At 43.3% G+C, this 21,021-nt stretch overlaps 1 protein-coding gene across 3 annotated transcripts in view; it reads left to right on the top strand.

The window, feature by feature from the left end:
• Positions 1 to 21,021, top strand: part of LOC115136976 (limbic system-associated membrane protein-like) — a 454,780-nt gene that overhangs the window by 399,097 nt on the left and 34,662 nt on the right. For all 3 annotated transcript variants that reach the window (XM_029672926.2, XM_029672925.2, XM_029672931.2), the window contains one exon: positions 5,627 to 5,859. In XM_029672926.2, coding sequence (XP_029528786.1) covers positions 5,627 to 5,859 — 233 coding nt within the window. The remainder of the gene's footprint in view (positions 1 to 5,626; positions 5,860 to 21,021) is intronic.

Here is a 21,021-nt window from a genome sequence, read left to right as displayed (position 1 = left end):
CTTGTGCTTTCCACTCTTTCATAGTGAGAGGAAGCATGAATTCAAGCACGGAAAACCACTTTTTCTTGCAGTCACACATCAGGACTGTCTTGGCGTTATCTCATGGAACAGTGCCACACCACCCCTTCCGTTGCCCTCCTCAGACAGAAAGCAATTAATGGAATATCTGTAAGCTTGTATATACCGTGGCTGAAATAGTGTGGGTATATAATGTACAGCCGGATGGATCATTCATTTTTTCAACCACGCTCATTATTTCTCCCAATCTATCCACCTTTCAGATATGGAGATGAGGCATTTTGAGGGATGCCAGATGTGTCCTTTAAACATCGACTGTAGAACACACTTTTATCCGGACCATAGCCAGGCTTTCGTTTACGACAAATTTAGCTCCGGTTTCTCCACTTTTTCATACCAGCCATCTTTCTTTGTTCACCTCAGTCTGTCAGGGCTGCGATGTGGGACTCACAGTAATGTCGTACTTTGCAAATAATCACTTTAACTGACCGTGTTTAGTTTTTTACATACCTGACATATTGTTTCATGTTTTTCAGTTAAAGATATAGCCTGTAAAAAAAACTGAAATGCTTTGAATATGGAAAGTGTATAATCATAGCACTTATAACTTAATCATAAAGTAACATCAATAACACAGGATGTAGAACTCTGCATAAACCATGTAACCATTAGGCTAATGTACGCATGTTAAATTAATTCAGGCATGCACACACAATTATGGAGATATTGGGAGCACTATAACATTTAATGTATTAATAATTCTTTACTTATTAATCAAGGTAGCTCTCTGCCTTGGACCTAAAGACCACTGCATTAACACAAATAAATAACACAACACTGTTGTCGGGCAGAACAGACTACTGTGTCTTGTTGCAATTGTCTACATAGGGAACAAACAATCCAACCTTGTACTGCATGTTTTACTGCTGGTGTCAAGACTGTGTACAGTAAGGACATTTATCACAAATGAAACTTAGTGGACCTTCAAACTTGAGAACTGTTGTACACTTCTCTTGGGCTTTGATTGGCCAGCGCCGGGACTGGCTGGCTGAGAGTAGAGAGAAACCTTAGCCATTGTCCAGACTGGGAGGGGAATAGCCTTTTATTTCGATAACACTCGATGTGGGGTATTTCCACTTGTGGACCAAGATGAGGGACAGAATAAAACACCCACTTTAGTTTTTTTTTTTGACAGCTGACACAGACTGACCAAATAGCAACCCCAAGGTTGAAGGAAACGGTCGCTTTAGATATTAAAGGTGCACTATGTTGGAATCGCTCCGCCATTTCCTGGTTGTTAAAATTCTAATCGTTCGCCTAATTTCAGTTTACGTGACAAAACCACCAAGTATAGTGTAGATAATCATTGTACAATCTAAACCGCTGTCAAATATATTTTCCATAACCCAAAATATTGTATTTTCAGCTGTTTGAAGCTGGTGTACAAAACCAAAAGTAAAAGATGCAAGAACGAAGCTCAAGAATGGGAAGCATAGAAATAGCGCACACAGAACAGATCTACCGCTTCTTAGATGTGCTTTCAATGAGAATGACAGATCTATCACTAGTATGTCTGGGAATTGGGTTGGATCGCCCAAAAAGTTCCATAATACAGCTTTAAGATACATTTTTATCTTGCATAAGCCTATCAATTAATCTTGGAGTGTATTCATAAAAACCTCAGGTGCACCACACAACCTCTTCAGAGCGCTCAGAATGTGGAGCGGATGGCCATTGTAGATGCCAACCTCTCAACTTTCCAGACAAGTAATACTGTAAGTAAGCAATTTCAACAGTACCACTCATACCAAGACTTGAGTGGTCTTCTTATTCAAGATGACAGGTGCCTTGTCAAGTCTTGGTAATTAGAGGCCTCTGTGCCAGGGCAATCTAACCTTTAGCCCTCTCTCAAGGCCACAAGCAGCAGAGAGAGCGCTACTGCAAAGGCCTCATAGGGACCTGTGCTAATGGAGCCACAGCCAGTGATATGTAGAGTGAATACTAATCATTCACAGTAGCATACTCCAATACCCTTGCTGTCCAGAAGCCTTACCTCCTTTGCTGTTACATTCTCTTCCTCAGAGTACAGTATTAACATGTCCTCAATTGTTTTTCCCTATGGATCCTACCGAGGGCGTTTTACAGCAAATTATTTTCTAATGTATATAATGTTTTATTTACAGTAAGGGAAGAGGTTACTCATCTCAGGTTTCTCCTCGGTTATGGAGGAACAATGTGCAGAGAGCGCATCTCAGGAGGTTTAATCGAAGCAGGATGCCCTTGCCTTACATCCCCTTGACTAGGATTCTCAGAGGTATCATCTATCTCACAGTTGTTATACTCAAACAATCTTTTCTCACCTCCACAACTAGTTTTGCAAGACAGATAAACCAGCAGTCACTGTACTATAAGGATGCATCTCAAAATAATAATCTCCTAGTTGACTGATTATTCAGACAGTGATGTATGTGAACCAGGAGAGCAAGAAAAGGTGCATGATGGGGAAATGTTCCAATGTTTTGTGGCTATTTAAAGGCTTTGTTGTGGGAAAAATGCCCAAAGACAAAGGAGAGGGTCTCAATCTTTCCAGATGCATTTATGTCACAAGCACACAGCTTCTTCCTCTGGGGGCTGTTCTGAGTGAATCATGTTGAACAGAAAGCACTAAGTGTTCTGGGAAAAAGTAATTCAAAGGAGGCACCAAAAGGTGAAAGGAGCATCCTCAGGTAACCAGCAGCCTCCAATCTTGTTGTTCCTTTTTTCCTCTCCCCATTTCTCCCCTTTCTTCATTGTACAACATGTGTGTTCTGTTGCCACTGTGGGTTTTATTCACTTGTACAGTGAGTTATGTTTGTTGTGTTTGTAGCATCTAGGATAGATTGATTTCCCGCAGGTTTCACCCTATGGGCTAGATTCGGATCCGGGGGGCATTGGGTTTTCCCCCCCAAATGATATCAATTCCTTTTAAGTCTATAAATAAAATAATACTTTTTCTCACCCTCATCATCTTTCTTTTAAATGCATCATTACACTCGGTGGATTTCCTAAGCAACCTTCAAAAACATCACACTTTCCTTTTGAATCAAAGCAATTAATGTGACCCTCACAATAAACTCTGTCAACACAATTTTACAAGGATAATAACGATTTGTGTTTCAACCCACTTTGCTTAATTTAGTCTTTTGCGTCGATTCAACAGCATGTCAGTAGTTCCTAGCGTCTGTAATATTAACAGAATTTTCTTAATGGCAGACATGTGAAATGAATTAGTTAGGTTGATTATTATGTACACTGTACACAAACACGGCTAATTAATCACCTGGTTGTTTATGAACGTGTGAAATCATTAGTCCTCTAAAGACGTTTTTATCTGGCATCCATTGAGGTGCCGTCTGCTCTGTTCTTTTACCTACCAAGGGCTTTTCTATTCCTCCTCGTTTTTAAAGCGAATGCACTGTTCCCTCTAAGCCATGTCCTTGGAGAATACCGACCACCTTCCCGGAAATACACTTAACCTGCTCCCGAGAACGTATCTGGGGCGAGGAAATGCTGTAAGGGGAAAAGATATGACCTGGTTTTGCCTTTTTCCTCTGTGTGCCACGTGCAAACAGAAAGACTTGTTAAAGGAACAGCCCCCCTCACAAACTAAAGTAGAAAGGTAGTTAGCCCATGACCTGCCGACATAATTCTCCATTCTTTTAATCAAAACAGTGTTACGGGGGGGTATGGTCAGGTTTATTGATTGCCAGAGAGAGAGCAGGTGTGATTATGTAAGTGAGCTGGTTGTTTTTTCAGTGTTTTTTGTATCCTGCCTGTAGAGCAGCTGTGCCTCCCAGCACCCCCTCACACCCCCTCAGCATGGTTCAGTTCTGCTGGGGGAAGTATGACGAGAGTACAGGGGGAGTAGCTGTCTGCCAGAGCGTGGCACCTCTCCCCTCTCATTAGAGTCTCCCACTCTGCATCTGCTGCCTGTACTGGGAGCTGTGGACTTCCCCCACAGCGAACCCTGCAGCATGGCCGCGGCCCAGCTCAGCTCAGCAGCACAGGCATCCGTCAAACCCACCAGACCCCTGTCATCCTGCCTGCCTCACCACCTGCCTGCTGCTCGCCAAAACAGGGGTTGCGTAGAGACAGGGAGGGAGGGAGGGAGGCAGGAGCCACATGCCTTCTAGGCCAGCAGCTTATTAGTTTGAACAGGAAAAAGGTTTGGCTGGCGCCCTGCATGCGGTGGCCAGGGAGCGTTGGGGGCCTGCGGAGGGTTTGTGAAGCGCGATGAGGAAACTACTGTGCTCCTGCTGTAGTTCTGCTCACCTGATGGGGAGTCCAGGGTGTTTCTGATTGGAGGGCAGATGGTTAGAACGGGTTCCTATTGGCTGATAAAGGCGTTGGAAAAAGCTTTATTTAAGAGACATGTACAGTATCTCAGATGTCATGAAGTGATGTCATGGCTATTGGGTATTATTAGGGTTTGCCTGTGGAGGGTGCAGTTTGTTTTGGAATGGGTTATATTCCAAGAAAAGCATCTCAGAGTAGCAGTGTTGGTCTAGGATCAGGTCCCTTCTGACAAAACTGATCCTAGATCAGCATCCTTACTCTGAGACGCTTTACAAATACGGGCCGTTATTAAGATGGTGACCCTCCCCGATTGCTGATAAGCCACCCCTCCTTCAATAGGAAAGGCACACAGTAGTGACTACTGCATGTGAGAATCCCTCAGGGTCATTGTGAAACAACTTCTGCTCCCCGACTAATTCACTTTCTGTTTTGAATACAACCGATATACTGTGTCGAGCGGCTGAGTTTTCAATTTGCATTTCCGGCGTATGTCTGCCATGTTATATTATGCATGATATCCATTCTCATCGATTCAGACGTCCCCTTATATTTATTCATTAAGCAGGCGCTCTAACACACAGTCGTAGACGTCATACCTATACACGGCGTAATGCTCTGACAGCATGCAACAAGCCGAGGTAAACAAGAGGATACTGATGTCCATTTGAATCAAGAGGAGAACCATCACTGTTCACCTACATATAGCTGTGGTCCTCTGTAGCTCAGTTGGTAGAGCATGGTGCTCTACCAACTGAGGAGAGTGGGTTTGATTCCTGGGGCCACCCATATGAAAAAATGTATGCACGCGTGACTGTAAGTCGCTTTGGATAAAAACATTTGCTTAATGGCATATATTATACATTTATCAGAAGAGAGAGCAAAGCAGGAAGAACTAGAGAGATAGGAACGAGCTTAAAGGGATATTGTCAGATCTACTTCCCCAGAGTCAGATGAACTTGTGCGTGTAGTTTGAAGAAAGTTGCTAACTAACGCTTGCCCAGTTGCTAACTAGCATTAGAGCAATGACTGGAAGTCTCTGGGTATCTGCTAGCATGTTCTCAGCTATCCCTCAGAGATGCCTCAGATTAGGATGAGTAATTTTCATTCCAATAATTAATCTTTTGTTTATCTTTGGTCACTACATATAGACTTCCTATATACAATAGACCTACATAGATTTGAATATTAATTTCACGCGGTTCTGGCGCATAATTCTTTTCAAATCGACCTGATTCGTAACTTGGTTAATTTCCTCTCTCTTTTCTCCTTCCAGGTGTTACGTGGATGATAAGGTGTCCAAAGTTGCCTGGCTCAACCGATCCAACATCATCTTCGCTGGGGAGGACAAGTGGTCGCTGGACCCGCGTGTGGACCTGGTGAACAAGGGCCAGCTGGAGTACAGCCTTCGCATCCAGAAAGTGGATGTGTACGACGAGGGCTCCTACACATGCTCCATCCAGACCAAACAGCAGTCCAAGACCTCTAATGTCCATCTCATTGTCCAAGGTAGGCACTAGCACAATTAACCAATCAATCAACCAACCAACCAATCAATCAACCAATCAATCAATCCAAAAAGTGTATTTTACAGTAAAAGTTTACAGTAACCTGGCCATTGTTAGGTTCGGAATAAACTGAGTAACTTATCCAAGATGGCGTAGCAGTAAGTCGTCCTGTCGTATCGTCTCTCTGTATATATAGTCTCTTTTTCGTCTCTTTTTCGTTTTACATTTTTTTCTTCGCATATCTTTAAAAACATTTAGCTAAACCTAAGCTTCCAAATACTCTCCTGCAACCCGCCTCACCCAATGTAGCTACTTTTTCCTAAAGTATTTATATTTACTTCGGAACCGGAACCTCTCAACTGAAGCTAGCCAGCTAACCACCAGCTATGCTAGCGGTCTTCAGCTAACCGGTCATCAGCTAACCTTTAGCTCGGAAAGCTCTCGCCAGTTCGAACAACGCGACGCTAACCAGAGCATAACGGACCTATTTATTTTTTATCCCCGGATTCCCACCGCAAACAGAAAAAAAAAATTCAACTGGATCTTCACAACTAGCTATCGAGCTAAACCGCAACCCTGGTTGATTACGCCTGGCTAGCGTTTCCACCCACGTAGCTTGAAGCTAGCCTGGCCAGAGCACCTGTAGCATACTCCTGGGCTACAATACCCGGACCCACGACCGGTCTATCGATGTCACCGCATGAAGAGGAATAAACAGACTCACCCCATCGCGACGTCCCCCAAAGGCTAACTCTCTAGCCCTCGCTATCTCCTTGCCTGCTAATTCGGCCTGCTAACTGCTAGCTTGTTTAGCCCAGGTCCGCTAACTACTACCTTATTTACCCCGGCCTGCTAACTCTTAGCTTGTTAGCACAGGCCTGCTAACCGTATGCATCACCGCGTCCCAAACACTCAGTGGCCCATATGTACTTTCTATCTCTTCCCGATTTTCTTTAAAATTTGTTTATACCTTCCGGAAACCTGCCTCACCCAATGTGATACGGAATCGCTATTATTTTTAATTTTTAGAACACACTCAAGAACCTCCAGAAGCTAACCAGCAAACTAGCTACAAGCTATTTAGTCATTGTTAGTTTTTTAACCTGGATAACACTCGCCAGTCCAGCTCCCCTGCCCCATCCACCGCTGCCCCCTGGACACTGATCACTTGGCTACATAGCTGATGCACGCTGGACTGTCCATTAATCACGGTACTCCATTCTGCTTGTTTGTTTTATCTGTCGGCCCCGTTCCCTAGTCAACGCCATTTTACCTGCTGTTGTTGTGCTAGCTGATTAGCTGTTGTCTCAACTACTGTTTTAGCTTGCTTTCCCAATTCAACACCTGTGATTACTGTATGCCTCGCTGTATGTCTCTCTCAAATGTCAATATGCCTTGTATACTGTTGCTCAGGTTAGTTATCATTGTTTTAGTTCACTATGGAGCCCCTAGTCCCACTCCTCATACCCCTGATTCCTCCTTTGTCCCACCTCCCACATATGCGGTGACCTCACACATTACAACCAGCATGTCCAGAGATACAACCTCTCTCATCATCACCCAGTGCCTGGGCTTACCTCCGCTGTACCCGCACCCCACCATACCCCTGTCTGCGCATTATGCCCTGAATATATTCTACCATGCCCAGAAACCTGCTCCTCTTATTCTCTGTCCCCAACGCTCTAGGCGACCAGTTTTGATAGCCTTTAGCCGCACCCTCATACTACTCCTTCTCTGTTCCGCGGGTGATGTGGAGGTAAACCCAGGCCCTGCATGTCCCCAGGCACCCTCATTTGTTGACTTCTGTGATCGAAAAAGCCTTGGTTTCATGCATGTCAACATCAGAAGCCTCCTCCCTAAGTTTGTTTTACTCACTGCTTTAGCACACTCTGCTAACCCTGATGTCCTTGCCGTGTCTGAATCCTGGCTCAGGAAGGCCACCAAAAATTCAGAGATTTCCATACCCAACTATAACATCTTCCGTCAAGATAGAACTGCCAAAGGGGGAGGAGTTGCAGTCTACTGCAGAGATAGCCTGCAAAGTAATGTCATACTTTCCAGGTCCATACCCAAACAGTTCGAACTACTAATTCTGAAAATTACTCTCTCCAGAAATAAGTCTCTCACTGTTGCCGCCTGCTACCGACCCCCCCTCAGCTCCCAGCTGTGCCCTGGACACCATTTGTGAATTGATTGCCCCCCATCTAGCTTCAGAGTTTGTTATGTTAGGTGACCTAAACTGGGATATGCTTAACACCCCGGCAGTCCTACAATCTAAGCTAGATGCCCTCAATCTCACACAAATCATCAAGGAACCCACCAGGTACAACCCTAACTCTGTAAGCAAGGGCACCCTCATAGACGTCATCCTGACCAACTGGCCCTCCAAATACACCTCCGCTGTCTTCAACCAGGATCTCAGCGATCACTGCCTCATTGCCTGTATCCGCTACGGTGCCGCAGTCAAACGACCACCCCTCATCACTGTCAAACGCTCCCTAAAACACTTCTGTGAGCAGGCCTTTCTAATCGAGCTGGCCCGGGTATCCTGGAAGGACATTGACCTCATCCCGTCAGTTGAGGATGCCTGGTCATTCTTTAAGAGTAACCTCCTCACCATTTTAGATAAGCATGCTCCGTTCAAAAAATGCAGAACTAAGAACAGATACAGCCCTTGGTTCACTCCAGACCTGACTGCCCTCGACCAGCACAAAAACATCCTGTGGCGGACTGCAATAGCATCGAATAGTCCCCGCGATATGCAACTGTTCAGGGAAGTCAGGAACCAATACACGCAGTCAGTCAGGAAAGCCAAGGCCAGCTTCTTCAGGCAGAAGTTTGCATCCTGTAGCTCCATCTCCAAAAAGTTCTGGGACACTGTGAAGTCCATGGAGAACAAGAGCACCTCCTCCCAGCTGCCCACTGCACTGAGGCTAGGGAACACGGTCACCACCGATAAATCCATGATTATCGAAAACTTCAACAAGCATTTCTCAACGGCTGGCCATGCCTTCCGCCTGGCTACTCCTACCTCGGCCAACAGCTCCGCCCCCGCAGCTCCTCGCCCAAGCCTCTCCAGGTTCTCCTTTACCCAAATCCAGATAGCAGATGTTCTGAAAGAGCTGCCAAACCTGGACCCGTATAAATCAGCTGGGCTTGACAATCTGGACCCTCTATTTCTGAAACTATCCGCCGCCATTGTCGCAACCCCTATTACCAGCCTGTTCAACCTCTCTTTCATATCGTCTGAGATCCCCAAGGATTGGAAAGCTGCCGCAGTCATCCCCCTCTTCAAAGGGGAGACACCCTGGACCCAAACTGTTACAGACCTATATCCATTCTGCCCTGCCTATCTAAGGTCTTGAAAGCCAAGTCAACAAACAGGTCACTGACCATCTCGAATCCCACCGTACCTTCTCCGCTATGCAATCTGGTTTCCGAGCCGGTCACGGGTGCACCTCAGCCACACTCAAGGTACTAAACGATATCATAACCGCCATCGATAAAAGACAGTACTGTGCAGCCGTCTTCATCGACCTTGCCAAGGCTTTCGACTCTGTCAATCACCATATTCTTTTCGGCAGACTCAGTAGCCTCGGTTTTTCGGATGACTGCCTTGCCTGGTTCACCAATTACTTTGCAGACAGAGTTCAGTGTGTCAAATCGGAGGGCATGCTGTCCGGTCTTCTGGCAGTCTCTATGGGGGTGCCACAGGGTTCAATTCTCGGGCCGACTCTTTTCTCTCTATATATCAATGATGTTGCTCTTGCTGCGGGCGATTCCCTGATCCACCTCTACGCAGACGACACCATTCTATATACTTTCGGCCCGTCATTGGACACTGTGCTATCTAACCTCCAAACGAGCTTCAATGCCATACAACACTCCTTCCGTGACCTCCAACTGCTCTTAAACGCTAGTAAAACCAAATGCATGCTTTTCAACCGATCGCTGCCTGCACCCGCATGCCCGACTAGCATCACCACCCTGGATGGCTCCGACCTTGAATATGTGGACACCTATAAGTACCTAGGTGTCTGGCTAGACTGCAAACTCTCCTTCCAGACTCATATCAAACATCTCCAATCGAAAATCAAATCAAGAGTCGGCTTTCTATTCCGCAACAAAGCCTCCTTCACTCACGCTGCCAAGCTTACCCTAGTAAAACTGACTATCCTACCGATCCTCGACTTCGGCGATGTCATCTACAAAATGGCTTCCAACACTCTACTCAGCAAACTGGATGCAATTTATCACAGTGCCATCCGTTTTGTCACTAAAGCACCTTATACTACCCACCACTGCGACCTGTATGCTCTAGTCGGCTGGCCCTCGCTACATATTCGTCGCCAGACCCACTGGCTCCAGGTCATCTACAAGGCCATGCTAGGTAAAGCTCCGCATTATCTCAGTTCACTGGTCACGATGGCAACACCCATCCGTAGCACGCGCTCCAGTAGGTGTATCTCACTGATCATCCCTAAAGCCAACACCTCATTCGGCCGCCTTTCGTTCCAGTATTCTGCTGCCTGTGACTGGAACGAATTGCAAAAATCGCTGAAGTTGGAGACTTTTATCTCCCTCACCAACTTCAAACATCAGCTATCTGAGCAGCTAACCGATCGCTGCAGCTGTACATAGTCTACTGGTAAATAGCCCACCCATTTTCACCTACCTCATCCCCACAGTTTTTATTTATTTACTTTTCTGCTCTTTTGCACACCAATATCTCTACCTGTACATGATCATCTGATCATTTATCACTTCAGTGTTAATCTGCAATATTGTAATTATTCGCCTACCTCATGCCTTTTGCACACATTGTGTATAGACTCCCCTTTTTTTCTACTGTGTTATTGACTTGTTAATTGTTTACTCCATGTGTAACTCTGTGTTGTCTGTTCACACTGCTATGCTTTATCTTGGCCAGGTCGCAGTTGCAAATGAGAACTTGTTCTCAACTAGCCTACCTGGTTAAATAAAGGTGAAAAAAAAAAAAAAAAAAAAAAAATAAAAAGTAAAAACTGAAACGGACGACTCGAAAAAGCTTTAACCAAGTTTACTCACTGTGTCATACAGCTGCAAAGACAACATACAAGCCACACAAGTCCATATTTCTACCTTCAGGCCCCTGTGGCACCCCTCCCAGCAGTGTCTTCTCTTTTCATCTGTCTACATCCCTCATGGTCCTGGTTCCTCAGAAACGGGTCTACCTTATCAAGAACTGAAATTAGACTGTCGCCCGTTGCCTCCCTCCTTAGGAACATTCATATTCAACAGTAACATATTTGAACAGAAATGACCTTTCTGCACTTCCCCTTTTCTCACTCAGTAACTTTCCATATCACTAAGTGACTTTCCACCCAACTAGTTCCTCTTGACCCTTTCTTGACCCCTAACATGTGCATTCCTTATGCATGTAAAGTAATCAATGCGTTCTAGTATGGTAACCATGTACATGGCTGCTTGTCTCAAGACTGACAGCCCACCATTGTCCTCCATCAACCAGCAGCCCACCTATAGGTCTCTGTAATCTCATTGTCTTCCATGTTATCTGGACAGCTGACAGGGAGTTCTCTTTGGCTGTCAAGAACTCCTTATCAACTGTCCACACAGTATGGAAGACAAGGAGATGTCTGTCTGCCCGGCAGAATGTAGATCTGAGGCCCTTAATTGTGAGGTCTTGTTTCTTGCCGTTTCCCCTGAAGCAATTTCCAGTAGTTCTTTATCTTCATCTTGGTACACTTGCACTGCACATCGAAGCTGAAGCTGAAATTCAAGTTAACCCCTTAACGTTGATTAGTATGTGCTATAATGTGTTTGTTTGTGCAATAATTGTGTCTATTTTTTGTCTAACATCCCCATTGATTGCAGCACCACCCCCTATTGGAAATTCATCTCAGACAAATAGTGATTAGGGATGGAAAAGATCCTAAAATAGCATTTTACCACACAAAAGCTACAGGAGAACGCCGTCACATAGCGATGAACTTACGATTCATAGCACTAAAAGTTCAATACATGAATTGATGCTTGTGCCGTGTTCTAAGTGGATCTGTCCCAGCAAATTCTTCCCTGTTACCAGAATCCCATTGGGTTCCATTAGACACTGCTTGATCATTGGTATTTCTCATATAGTCTTCATGTGTTTCCATTTATCTGCACATATTTCATGACTTTGACATTTAGAGCTAAACATTGATTCTACATTGTATTTCGTCCTTCTTTACTTTTTTCTCTCCAATAGTCCTACTGTAGACTTCAACTGTTATGTGGATATGGGCTGACATTAGCCTGGTCCCAGATCTGTTTATGCTGTCTTGCCAACTCCTATGGTGATTTTTATAACAATGTGACAGCTTACTTCTTCCTATGTGAAGCATTTCATTAATTTCCTCCCCCCCCCCATGATGAAACTAATGGCTTCATATTGAAAGCCCATATCACATCCCACTGTGTTAGTAATAGTAGAATTCGAATTGGCTATAGGGGAAAGTCACACCGTCATCACTTCATTCAATTATCCAACACCCATTTACTGCTGAATCCAACCTTTTTTTGCACATAGCTTAAGGGGGAATGTCTGCCGGATGAAGTGGGTGTGGTTTCCCTTCCAACGACACAAACAAGAAAATCCAAAAGCTGAGTGAAAAAAAGTGGTATGAAACGGTATGAACATTTCTCCAACCGCAGCAGCAACGCCGCCTCTGCCTGCTAGTTAGCTATCAGAGACCATGCTCATGTCACCGCATCTGACACAATGTCTGCAAGCAGGGACACCAGTGTAATTGGAAAACAAATGATCAGACAAAGTACATTTTCTGTGAATAATAAAGCCATGGACTTGCAGCACACTTCTAGGCATCGGTGCTTTAAAGACAGGGTCATTGCACATGATATGAATCATAATATGGCGATTTTCCCAACCCTTTCGCTTTTGATCTTGAGGCAACCCGAGCTAGCCGTTGACGTGGAGCCATTGAAAATCTGTGTGACTAGGATACCCCGACACCATTGGTTGACTTTGGTGTTTGCTGAGCATATGACAGTGTGTCAAGAGCAATTTGTGCATTAGTGTATGCTGGTCATGTGCCAAATGTTTGAGACCATTGAAATCTGTCAATAAAATAGATCCCGTGATGCCTCCTATTGCAGCAGGCAGCAGTAATCTGTTTTTTTTTGTGCAGCAAACATCACCGTTTTGTCAGCAGATTTTTTTTTATCAGAATTGATTTTGGTCACTTATAAATTAATGTCAGCATTTTTCATTCTTTGTTAAGAAATCAAAATAATTTATATTAGAGTGCCGAGCAGCAATGCGGGATCTTAGCAGACAAGCACACAGATCCACCGTGCAGTGAGTAGAGATACTACTATAAACTCCTACCTGTTTACCGAATAAGTCCGATCCGAGATTTGAACTACTTTGTGTTTGCTTTAGCATCGCCGTATGTATATCCGTCAGCAACCTCCACCTGGGTTTCCTCAGCTGTCTTTCAATGCATGAGGTTTGGCTATTTAGTTCATGATTAGGATGAAGTCCACATGCCACATTTTGAGTCAATCAAAGTGGCAGTTAATGAAAGGAATTTTTTCTTTCACCTTTATTTAACCAGGTAGGCCAGTTGAGAACAAGTTCTCATTTACAACTGCGACCGGAATTGATTGACATTCAATTTATTTGGTCATACAAATAGCTGTCGAGCTAATTCCAATTTCGTGTTCATAGCGATAGATAAGTGCAGTTTCATCTCAATCAGCGTCATAGAGGATCTCCATGGTGATTCCTTTATCTCCGATCAATACAGAGGTGATCCACAATGGCTTTGTCCACATTTAGCCCTGAATCACAATGGTGTGGTATTTAACGGGGTGAACCGAGGCACTTACTAAGGAGATGGTGAAGGCAGCGTGTCACTCTAAAGAGCGGCTGGGGGGGGGGGGTGTAAAGCAGTTCTACTTTGAAGTCTGCACAAGGAGGAGGAACTGACCTTTACCAATTATCATGGGACAGTCGGGAACCTTTTAGTGGTCCTTCAGGAAGCCATCTCCCCCACCCACCTTTCCTTGCTGAAAGGCTCCTTATTGCCAAGGCCATTGTCAGACATATTGTGTTACTAGTCTGTCTTTTTGGTGGCGGCTTTAACACTTCCGCTACCAAGTGGATCGGTGGCTGTTCCCCGCCGCCAGTCCACCCCCCTGGAGAAGAATGGCTGTCTTCTCCTTGCCCATTATTTCAGCGACTGTATGGGAGGAAGAGAACGCGACACACTACACAACTGCAGATATTGTCTGTCGCCTTTGAACCCCTTAACGAAACGGACTCCTTGATGTTTTAATGAAAGAAACAATTTAGTATTCCGTTTTCTCTTTGGCTGACTTGGCTGAAATGAAGGGGGAAAAAGGCATCTCCTTTAATCTTTTTTATGCTCGGTAGAAGAGGCACCTCATGCATTTAAATGGGGCCATCGCGCGGACACACGTATTTTCAGACACATCAATAGGGCTTCAGGTGTAGGGCTGCCATGTTTCAGAGGATAAGTACAGGCCCGTCCCATCATTTTTCCACTTTTCAAGACTGTAATATAGATGGCCAACCTCTTTAGATGTTATGTATGGAAAATGGAGTGCTGTCCTGGCCACATGCTCTCTGTCTCACCTGGCAACTGGTCTGACAATATCCTCTCCCCAGCTTTGCTTTAATAGGGTCCTTTCACCTATGTCAGGCTGTCTAGGCCCTACAACAGTCCTCAGGTCAGCAGTATGCTCATTTTGGGCACTCTGCCACTCAACACAGGTCGTTCACACTGTTAGGGCCTTGCTCTCACTCTTATCGTCAACTGTGAAAGAGCTGGCCAATGGTCCAATTTCAGGACTGAAAAGACTTAGGCCCCAGAACTGTGAATGTCTTGTCCTATCAATCATTCACTCCTACAACCCAATAGTAGCTTTTTGTTGAAGGGATCTGTGCTATTGTTGGATTAGTTGACTGATTCTGCTCATTCAGACACACATCTCCCTTCAGCCCATCATATGCACTTTGAGGTTATTTTTGTATAATCAAAAGAGCTATACTATTCATATTATTACCACTACAGACGATTATCTTTATTTGAAATGAACAAAATAATGATTATCCTCTGAGGGCTTAAAGGCGTTGTGCAGTCAAAAAAACACACACACACACACACACACACACACACACACACACACACACACACACACACACACACACACACATTCAGTGGTAAGAGAAAAGTATGTGTGCCCTTTGGAAATGCCTGTATTTCTGCATAAATTGGTCATAAAATGTGATCTGATCTTCATCTAGGTCTCAACAACAGACAAGCACAGTCTGCTTAAGCTAATAACACACAAACAATTGTACGTTTTCATGTCTTTATTGAACACACCGTGTAAACATTCACAATGCAGGGTGGGAAAAGTATGTGAACCTTTGGATTTAATAACTGGTTGACCCTCCTTTGGCAGCAATAACCTCAGCCAAATGTTTTCTATAGTTGCGGATCAGACCTGCACAACGGTCAGGAGGACATTTGGACCCTTCCGCTTTACAGTTCAGCAATATTCTTGGGGTGTCTGGTGTGAACTGCTCTCTTGAGGTCATGCCACAGCATCTCAATCGGGTTGAGGTCAGGACTCTGACCGGGCTACTCCAGAAGGTTTATTTTCTTCTGTTGAAACCATTCTGTTGTTGATTTACTTCTGTGTTTTGGGTCGTTGTCCTGTTGCATCACCAAACTTATGTTGAGCTTCAATTGGCGGACAGATAGCCTAACATTCTCCTGCAAAATGTATTGATAAACTTGGGAATTCATGTTTCCGCCGATGATAGCAACCTGTCCAGGCCCTGAGGCAGCAAAGCAGCCCCAAACCATGATGCACCATTCACCATACTTTACAGTTGGGATGAGGTTTTGATGTTGGTATATGCTGTGCCATTTTTTCTCCACAAATAGTGTTGTGTGTTCCTTCCAAACACCTCAACTGTAGTTTCATCTTTCCAATGAATAATTTGCCAATAGCACTGTGGAACATCCAGGTGCACTTTTGCAAACATCAGATGTGCAGCAATGGGGTTTTTTGGACAGCAGTGGCTTCTTCCGTGGTGTCCTCTCATGAACATCATTCATGTTTAGTGTTTTACGTATCATAGACTCGTCAACAGAGACGTTAGCATGTTCCAGAGATTTCTGTAAATCTTTCGCTGACACTCTAGGATTCGTCTTGACCTCATTGAGCATTCTGCTCTGTGATCTTTGCAGGACGGCCACTCCTAGGGAGAGGAGCAACAGGGCTGAACTTTCTCCATTTATAGACAATTTGTCTTACCATGGACTGATGAACATCAAGGCTTTTAGAGATACTTGGTAACCCTTTCCAGCTTTATGCAAGTCAACAATTCTTAATCTTAGGTCTGCTGAGATCTCTTTTGTTCAAGGTGTGGTTCACATCAGGCAATGCTTCTTGTGAATAGCAAACTCACACTTTGTGGGTGTTTTTATAGGGCAAGGCAGCTCTAACCAACATCTTCAATCTCGTCTCATTGTTTGGACTCCAGGTTAGTTGAGTCCTGACTCCAATTAGCTTTTGGAGAAGTCATTAGCCTAGGGGTTCACATAGTTTTTCCAACCTACACTGTGAATGTTTAAATGATGTATTCAATATAGACAAGAAAAATACAATAATTTGTATGTTTTAGTTTAAGCACACTATGTTTGTCTATTGTTGCGACTTAGATGAAGATCAGACCAAGTTTAATGACCAATCCAGGTAATTCCAAAGGGTTCACATACTTTTTTTTGCCACTCTATATACAGTTGAAGTTGGAAGTTTACATACACCTTAGCCAAATACATTTAAACTCAGTTTTTCACAATTCCTGACATTTAATCCTAGTAAAAATTCCCTGTCTTAGGTCAGTTAGGATCACCACTTTATTTTAAGAATGTGAAATGTCAGAATAATAGTAGAGAGAATTATTTATTTCAGCTTTTATTTATTTCATCACATTCCCAGTGGTTCAGATGTTTACATACACTCAATTAGTATTTGGTAGCATTGCCTTTAAATTGGTTAGCTTGGGTCAAACGTTTTGGGTAGCCTTCCACAAGCTTCCCCTAATAAATTGGGTGAATTTTGGCCCATTCCTCCTGACAGAGCTGGTGTAACGGAGTCAGGTTTGTAGGCCTCCTTGCTCGCACACACTTTTTCAGTTCTGCCCACACATTTTCTATGGGATTGAGGTCAGGGCTTTGTGATGGCCACTCCAATACCTTGACTTTGTTGTCCTTAAGCCATTTTGCCACAACTTTGGAAGTATGCTTGGGGTCATTGTCCATTTGGAAGACCCATTTGCGACCAAGCTTTAACTTCCTGACTGATGTCTTGAGGTGTTGCTTCAATACGTCCACTTAATTTTCCTCCCTCATCATACCATCTATTTTGTGAAGGGCACCAGTCCCTCCTGCAGCAAAGCATCCCCCACAACATGATGCTGCCACCCCCGTGCTTCACGGTTGGGATGGCGTTCTTCAGCTTGCAAGCCTCACCATTTTTCCTCCAAACATATCTATGGTCATTATGGCCAAACAGTTCTATTTTTGTTTCATCAGACCAGAGGACATTTCTCCAAAAAGTACGATCTTTGTCCCCTGCACCTGGGCGGTTTTGGAGCAGTGGCTTCTTCCTTGCTGAGCGGCCTTTCAGGTTATGTCGATATAGGACTCGATATACTGTGGATATAGATACTTTTGGATCTGTTTCCTCCAGCATCTTCACAAGGCCCTTTGCTGTTGTTCTGGGATTGATTTGCACTTTTCGCACCAAAGTACATTCATCTCTAGGAGACAGAACGCGTCTCCTTCCTGAGCGGTATGACGGCTGCATGGTCCCATGGTGTTTATACTTGCATACTATTGTTTGTACAGATGAACGTGGTACCTTCAGGCGTTTAGAAATTGCACCCAAGGATGAACCAGACTTGTGGAAGTCTCCAATTTTTTGGAGGTCTTGGCTGATTTCTTTTGATTTTCCCATGATGTCATGCAAAGAGGCACTGAGTTTGAAGGTAGGCCTTGAAATACATCCACAGGTACACCTCCAATTGACTCAAATGATGTCAATTAGCCTATCAGAAGCTTCTAAAGCCATGGCATAATTTTCTGGAATTTTCCAAGCTGTTCAAAGGCACAGTTAACTTAGTGTATGTAAACTTCTGACCCACTGGAATTGTGATACAGTGAAATAATCTGTCTGTAAACAATTGTTGGAAAAACTGTATACAGTACCTGTAAAAAGTTTGGACACACTTTCTCATTCAAGGGTTTTTCTATACTTTTACTATTTTTTACATTGCAGAATAATAATGGACATCAAAACTATGAAATAACACACATATATATATATATATCCACACTATGAGGTTTGAATAATACTGTGAAATTGTGAAAATTATAATAATGCCCTTTTAGTTTAAGAGCTGTTTAAAAAAACTGCCTGACATTTCAGTTTCTGTATCACCAGGCGGTTAATTGGTAAATAGAGCGATAAGAGAGGGAAAGGGGATACCTCATCAGTTGTACAACTGAATGCCTTCAACTGAAATGTGTCTTCCGCATTTAACCCAACACGAGAGTTCCAAACCTCTCTGCCAATAACAGCTAGTTTTCAGTTTTTCCCTCCCTACTCATACCACTCCCAGTCCTAGCAAAATTCTTGCTTGAGAAATTGCTCTTTGCTACGAAGCGATTTAGTTTATTTTTGACCATTTTCATTGAAAACAGTCACACTAAAGGTACTTAATTGTTATGAATTGATATTGAGATAAAAACAGATGCATTAGACATCAATATCCATTGGTGCTTACGTGCCAAGCATAGTTGTCACTCTGAAATAGGGTAGCACCTGTTATTAAGGATGTTGTTTTGTTGACAGCACAAAATGTTGAATAGATGACTTTTTTTTTAACTTCACTTTGTTTTGACATTCACTTTTGCACTCATAACCACACACACAAAATGGGGTTAAGTGACGAATGCTAATGATCAGTTATGAAAGCTTATAGTTTGAACATTTTTATTGCACTAATGCTGAAGGTCAGAAATATGACCTACAGATGTAGGATATTCATCTGGTCTATCTTTTGTTGCGGAGAATGTTCATGCACTTGTACAATGCAGACTTGTACTGTGTTTGAGGTATAAAAGAGCTTCTAAAGTTTGTCATTTCCACTTTGAAATTTCAGACTTTCAGACTTTGAAATTTCAGACCCCCCCCCACATAGTAATTCACATTTCCTGTTGCAGCACCTTTTTTTCCCTGCTGTAGCAAACTGTCTCAAATTAAGATCCTACAGCTGTAGATTATTATCAGAAAATAGCCTTTTGACTAGCATCCAATGCATATCTAAATATAGTAGAAAAGAGAGCTTAGACTCAGCAATGACACCTGTTATTAGTTTGTGTTTCATTGGCATGTTAGGCGTTTTCTAATAAATGTGTTTAGTTGACTGCACAGACTAAAATAGTTCTCCGTTCTCCAGCTGTCTAGAGGGCCATTTTGTTTGGCCATAAAACTGATATAAAACCGTGCTTCTACACCTGCATTGCTTGCTGTTTGGGGTTTTAGGCTGGGTTTCTGTACAGCACTTTGAGATATCAGCTGATGTACGAAGGGCTATATAAATAAATTTGATTTGATTTGATATAGCATTTCCACACTAAGCCCTCAAGACGTGTGTTCACTATACATTCCCATATTATAACCTGTAGGCTACAGTACACTTCTTTGGCTGCTCTGAACACTGAGTCTGACACATTAACACAATTTGTCGAGTGTATATCTACAAACTCCTTCTGGAATATACATTGAGTGTACAAAACATTAGGACCTGGTCTTTCCATGACATAGACTGGCCAGGTGAATCCAGGTGAAAGCTATTATCCCTTATTGATGCCACCTTCAATCAGTGTAGATGAAGGGCAGGAGACAGGTTAAAGAAGGATTTTTAAGCCTCAAGTCAATTATGACTGATTATGATTGTGTATGTGTGCCATTCAGAGAGTGAATGGGCAAGACAAAAGATTTACAGTAAGTGCCTTTGAACGGGGTGCGGTAGTAGGTGCCAGGCGCACCGGTTTGAGTGTGTGAAGAACTGCAAGGCTGCCAGGTTTTTCACGCTCAACAGTTCCCTGAGTGTATCAAGAATGGTCCACCCTCCAAAGGACATCCCGCCAACATGACACAACGTTTGTAAGCATTGGAGTCAACATGGGCCAGCATCCCCGTGGAACGCTTTCGACACCTTCTAGAGTCCATGCCCCGACAAATTGAGGCCGTTCTGAGGGCAAAGGGGGGGGGGGGGGGGAAACTGTCTCTGCATTTATGATATTACAGTCTTTTATGGTTTATACATAGATGTGTGAGTGCTGTTGTAAACGACACACAACTAGCTATAATTACAATACTATACCTCAACAGATGATGCACAATTATTAAATGGAGAGGCTTTCAATGTATTGGTTAGTTATTAAGTGTACAGGTACATATTGTGTACCATATTGTGTTATTTCTCCTTTGAGCTGAAAAGCTTTTCAAGTGCACCACTTGGCAGTGGTGTAAAGTACTTAAGTAAAAAATACTTTAAAGTACTACCTACGTTGTTTTTTGGGGTATATTTACTTTACTATTTATATCTTTGCCAACTTTTCCTTTTACTTCACTACATTCCTAAAGAAAATAATGTACTTTTTACTCCATACATTTTCCCTGACACCCAAAAGTACTAGTTACTTGTTGACAGGAAAATGGTCGAATTCACACACGTATCAAGAGAACATCCCCGGTCATCCCTTGTTCTTCTGATCTGGTGGACTCACTTAACACAAATGCTTTGTTTGTAAATTATGTCTGAGTGTTGGAGTGTGCCCCTGGTTATCTGTCAATAAAAAAGATTGTGCCGTCTGGTTTGCTTACAATAAGGAACTTGAATGGTTTATACTTTTTCTTTTACTTTTGATACTTAAGGACATTTTATCAATTCCATTTACTTACTTAAAACCAAATACTTTTATACTTATACTCAAGTAGTATTTTACCGGGTGACTTTCACTTTTACTTGAGTCATTTTCTATTAAGGTAT

The sequence above is a fragment of the Oncorhynchus nerka genome, linkage group LG11, assembly GCF_034236695.1.
Source record: "Oncorhynchus nerka isolate Pitt River linkage group LG11, Oner_Uvic_2.0, whole genome shotgun sequence".
NCBI classification, from domain to species: Eukaryota; Metazoa; Chordata; class Actinopteri; order Salmoniformes; family Salmonidae; genus Oncorhynchus; species Oncorhynchus nerka.
This window is presented reverse-complemented; position numbering and strand designations above follow the sequence as displayed.